The following is a 5,405-nucleotide window of genomic DNA, read 5'->3' as shown; positions in this document are numbered from 1 at the left end:
TTTTTGGTATGGAACACAGTAGTTTTATCATGAAAATCCACGAGGTGTCCAGCTTCACAGCAATCCTGTGGACTCGCTCCAGCCTCTGGGAATCAATGCCTGTCTTGGTTTATCCAGCACTTCTTGTTCCTGCTCTCTCGTGCCTTGAGGAATCTTCCTTCTGCAGGGGCATTTTGCAAAGGCAGCCTCCCCCCACCTGGTGCTCTCTGGGAGCTTTGGACTCGCAGCTCCCATCCTAATGGAGTTGTAGTCCAAAGCCCTCTGGAAAGGGCTATGTTGCTGGGGATGGCTGTGCTAGCAAAACAAAGATGTTGCCTGCCCTCTCCATCTCACTCAAGTCCAGGGTTCAAGAAAGGCAGCTCAACTTCCACACACCTCCCACTTTCTCTTCCTGAAAGTTAAAACGGGAGAGATGAGCTGCCTCTCAATTCATGCACTGTGACAAAATCTACAGTAGAAACCTCTTTGCTTGCTTTGGCACCAGGTTGCTAATTTCCTAAGTGCAGGTGTAACTTGTCTGTGAACAGAGACAGGGGCACTTTGAGGAAAAGGACACAACATACTTCTAGGATGGAAGGATAATCCTTCCGCTCCCTCTTTCTTTTTGGACATGGGAGAAGAGAGGTGGTCCTTTCTTGGCCACTCCTTAGGGAAATGTACCTGCAGCAGGGCCAAAGTGTTGTCTTGCCTCTTCCCAAGTTAACATTTGGTGTTTGTTTGTTTGTTTGTTTGTTTGTTTGTTTTTTCATGCTGTGCCAGTTTTTCCACAACAAAAGTCCAAGCAATGCCTCTTCCCATTTCAGGCAGGCTTTTACAATTCTCGTTTTCCCACCCACTTCCATGCAGACAAACCCTGCTGATTTTGGGAGCGCATCTGTTTCTCCTTCCATCCGTCCCATCTTGGGTGTGTAAGTTGCTCTTGCCTGTTTTGTAGGTGGGACAGAAACAAAAATGTGAACTTGCCATGCCACTGTCTTTGCTGTGCCCTGCTCTCTTCTTTTGTAACCCAAGGCATGTCTCAAAAGTGAGAGAACCTACAGCACAGGGTGGGGAGAGCAAGGGGCTGTCCTACGTATCCCTCCAGCCCCAGCCCCAAAATATCAGATGCAGCTTTTGCAAAAGCCCTACCCCACCAGATTTTCTCCCAGGTCATGTAGGCTCATGTGCATATGTAAAGCCTCAGTCTTACTACTCGGGAGGTGGAAGGCAGTTTAGAGGAGCATCTTCCATATACGAGAATACATTCTGTGTGTGTTGAGGCAGGATGCACGATTATCACCCCTTTTGAATCTACCTCTGCACAATTTCTCTTTTACTTCCGTTAGGAAGCAGATTAACCAGAAACCTGTAATGTTGCATTTGGGACTGAAATAGCAGGAAAGCCAAAAGCATCAAGCTGTTTGCTGAAGCTTAGAGGAGCCCTCCCTGGCCTGGCACCCTCCAGAGGGGTGAACCACAACTCCCATCAGCCCCAGGATCACATGGCTATCCTGGTTGGGACTTATGGGAGTTGTAGTCAAACCCATTTGGAGGGTGCCAGGCCAGAGAAGGCTGAAGTATTACTACGCTGAGTATCAAAGTCTCACTCGGCTCATTCCTTTTTGTGTGTTTGGGTCTCTGTCTCATCTTCCCACAGTTGATGCAGCCCCTCAGCTGCAACTTTCTCCCTTTGCAGGAGAGAAAAAAGGCACTGGTTGGTGGTCTTATTTATCCCATTTCATGCCTGTCACTTGTGCAGCATAAAACATTGCGGAACAAAATGGTGTGTCATGATGGCGCTCTGGATGCTCCCAACTCCACATCATCTTGGAGGATTCATTGTTAAAAACATGTTTAAGTATTATAGTAAGTGACATCACTGTAAAACTTGCTCAGTATTTTGACATCCTTAATACGTTACAGCTAAGCTTATCTGGGGGTTGTAGTTCAAGGAAGGCACTTAAGAAACTTCTCCAGCAAGAGTCTAATAACTTCCTCTCTTTATTCTTGTTGTGTACAGCCTAATGGGGGGGGGCAATCCTCACATTTTTTGGAAGTGTAAGAAAGAAATTGTGTCTGCAGTTAGGGGACAGGATGGTGGATTCCTGTGAAGCCTTTGCTTCTAGCATCCTACCTTGCTCTTACGAATGTGGAAGAACTGAGCCTGCTACACACAGATCCCCAAAGGTAACTGTTGTTTCCAGGATGGGGTGCTTATAATCCCACATCAAAGGGAAGCAGTTTCCTCTTCCTGTCAGCCAACCAATTTTGTAACATCAACTCTGTGCATTAAGATCACCTTTCCTTGCCTGTCTTTTAGTTTGAAGGTTTGGAAATAAGCAAGTGAGTGCCGGTGGTTTTAGCTTCCTGGGGCCAGAGGAAGGGGTGGGGTGCAGTTGCCTTCCTCTCCCTGTTCAGTTCTCTGAGCCTTTTAAAAAAATGCTCTTCAATAGAGGGAAGTGCTCTTTGTTTCAATGTCCAGGGCTGAGTGCATCTTTCAAGATAATCCATTTCTTCGTTGAGACTTTGTTTTCAGGAAAAGGTGGGATCAGTGAAGAAGGGAGGCTGCACATCAGCTGCCAATGAATTCTGCACTGTTCAGTATCAGAACAAGGAATAAGGTACTTCTCCTTGGTACAAACAAGACACCTATGTGGCCATGGAAGGTTTAGGTGGTTAAATCTAGCTGTAGTATTTGCTGCCCCAGGTTCCCTGTAGGCCAAAGGTGGTCCCTTCTCCTCCTCAATTGTTCCCATGCGGGGGCACAGTGAGAGGTGCTTTTTCATTCTCCCACCTGCAAACAGGAAGCATCCTGACAATCCTGCAGACTTGTTTCCTTTAAAGTCTTGCTACTTTTACCGTGCCAGCAGGGTGTTAACTTCCAGACACAAACTATAGAGCATGAGCTAGAGGTGCAAGGAAAAAGTAGCCCAGCTGCCCCCAAAGTCATGTGCAGCGGTAAAAGCCCTTTATAAGTGGAAGGTGAAGGGGCAGCAGAATGGGTGGCTGTACCTTGCATGAAACACTTCAGCTGCCTGAGCAATGGATTTTGTGTGCTGAAATGAAGCCTTGCTGTGGTTGACGAGTGTGGCGAAGGAGCATTCAAGTGCACATCTGTGTGGGGAAGCAGTCTCCTGCAGCGAGGTTAGAGGCCATGACTGACAGCGGCAGAGCAAGCCGCTCGGGCACCTGGGGCGAGCCATCCATAGGGGCAGGGTGGACCACAGGGCCTCCGGAGTCTGCCTGCCCCCTCCCACTCTGCTGCCCTACAGCTGGGGAGGGGGAGGCAGTGGGCAGACCATTAGGACAGCGCGGAGCCTGCACGCACCCAAGCCACCGTGTCTCTCCCAGGCCCCGCGGTGAGTGCTGCCCAGCGTTTTGTCACCCCCCTCAGTGGTGACACCCGGGGGCACTCCACACTCACTGCACCCCCCCCCTTCCTCCACCCCTGGCTGCGGGAACAAGCTGCCAGCTGCATCCAGTGACAAGCACTTTTAAGAGCAGCAGTGGACCCTTCCTCTGTCAGCAGCGGCAGCAGAATTTCTCCCCCACAGCTTCAGTTTCACAGCCTTCATTCCAATGCTACAAGGTAATATTTGCAGAGCAGAGCAAAGTTTCTATGTTTAAGTCTGTATGTATGTATTTTATGCAGGTCTGAAAATATGCAGAATAAATAGGCGTTTTGCCAATTTCCAACTTGTTGGCTGTTCCTTTGTTTCTCTTGCAGGCAGCTAACAAATGTAGCCCAATACTTTTTGCAGGAAGGTGGATCAAAAATGGTTTGGGCTGCTGGGCCAAAGTTTGCCAGACGTGCCAGGAGGTGGGGAGATCTCCCTCCCATGCAAGAAGCAAGCACACAATTGAGAGACGACTCAAATGCAGTTACACAAGCAGGCCCTAATTTTTTGGCAGATATCACCAGAAGACCGTTCCAATTCAGGGCTGCTCAACACCTGCTGGTTCAATCCATGTGAATCCGGGTAGCATTGGGAGAGCTTTGTGGCTGGGAGATGCAAGACTCCGTTCAGCAGCTGAACTTGCAACATTCACACACTGAAGTCTCCATTTGGTCGCCTTTGCCAATCAGAGCAACCAGCCTGTCATTGCTGAACCCCTGAGGAGCTTCTGGGGCTTCCGCAGTAGAGCTGGACAAATGGATTCTGGATTTATTCTGTTTCTCATTTTCCCGCTCTTAAGTTCAGTTTGCCTCATTTCCCACAAACATTTGCATTTTTTAAAGAGACACATTCAAATTAATGCACACTTTTGTGCATTGTTCCCCTAATACACCATTTGCATGCAGCTTTGCAAGCAATTTCCCCTTACAGAATGCATTTTGTATGTTAATTTCACCAATATGCATTTTTATACACATTCCTTGATTGATTGAAGAACTGCAGATCAACATTCAGGGAAGTGTGGATTTCAAAGGTAAAGAGGGTTTCAGTTTAGGAGTTGCAAATTTGGCAAGTGCCTTTCTCCCCATTCCTGCTCCACATGTAACAAAAAGGTGACTGGTCCAGAAGAAGCCTCAGCTGGCCCCCTTACTTGGCTTTTCGACAGAGCTAGAAGGAGACTTTAAAACCAGTCAGGAACTAGTTCTTTTTAAAAAACAAAAAAAAACCCCTACAAGATCATTTCAAAGCCGTGTTTCTCTTAGTCTTTTTAATTCACATTGCCACTTACAGTCACATGTTGCTAGTATAGAGAGGAACATGGAGGCACGATTTCGACTGCAGAACCTTCCCCCCGCCCCACCCCATCTCCCTTCGGTGGGCCTGTGGCTGCCCAAGCAGCAGCGGGGATCTCAAGGTTCCCCCCAAAAACAGTGCCAGAGAACAATGAGGAGAGTTGTGTTCCCAAACCCTAAGGGACAACAGCTGCCTGCCTCGCATTTCTCCAGGCTGTAGGATTCAGCTTTACAGATTGCCATTACGCTTCCAGCCCTGTAATGGGAAGAATACTTTTTCCAGAGTGTAGAACTTCCTCCTCCACTTCTAAGGTGCAATTCTTTTCTGAGGCTTTCCCCACTTGGACCTATTAAGGAAATCTGTAACTGTTGACTTAGATTAGAGGCAAGTTATCACAAAAATATAGCCAGTTATTGGGAGTATTCATAAAGTCAGTCATGGGATCTGCAACAGTCCTATGGCATCAAAACACACTTTGTAAGCATCAGAATTATAATATGGACTCTTCTCCTCTCCACAGAGGAGTTTGGGCTACTTTCTCTTTCGAACATCAGCAGATAACAGGCAAAGGTGGAACATGTGCTTCCATCAGGATGTTATTCTGGGTGATACCTGTTGGATTTAAACATAGAAAGATTAAAAAAAATATATTAGATGGCTCCCTTCTCATTTTGCAGCCCCTGAACAGAAGCATTGTTACTTGAGAGTCCTGCATTGCAAGATGTTAGACTAGAT

At 47.4% G+C, this 5,405-nt stretch overlaps 1 protein-coding gene across 9 annotated transcripts in view; it reads right to left on the bottom strand.

Annotated features, from left to right (window-relative positions):
* Window positions 1-4,630: 4,630 nt before the first annotated feature.
* The window catches only part of MYO1H (myosin IH), a 72,720-nt gene continuing 71,945 nt past the window's right edge, over window positions 4,631-5,405 (bottom strand). For 8 of the 9 annotated variants that reach the window (XM_053363300.1, XM_053363303.1, XM_053363305.1 and 5 more), the window contains one exon: window positions 4,631-5,282. In XM_053363300.1, the coding sequence (XP_053219275.1) occupies window positions 5,259-5,282 (24 nt within the window). In that variant the 3' untranslated portion in view covers window positions 4,631-5,258. The remainder of the gene's footprint in view (window positions 5,283-5,405) is intronic. The other variant, XM_053363302.1, reaches the window with a different exon arrangement.

Source organism: Podarcis raffonei, chromosome 13, assembly GCF_027172205.1.
Source record: "Podarcis raffonei isolate rPodRaf1 chromosome 13, rPodRaf1.pri, whole genome shotgun sequence".
Lineage (NCBI taxonomy): Eukaryota > Metazoa > Chordata > Lepidosauria > Squamata > Lacertidae > Podarcis > Podarcis raffonei.
The sequence above is the reverse complement of the archived record's forward strand: the minus strand, read 5'-3'. Positions and strand labels throughout refer to the sequence as shown.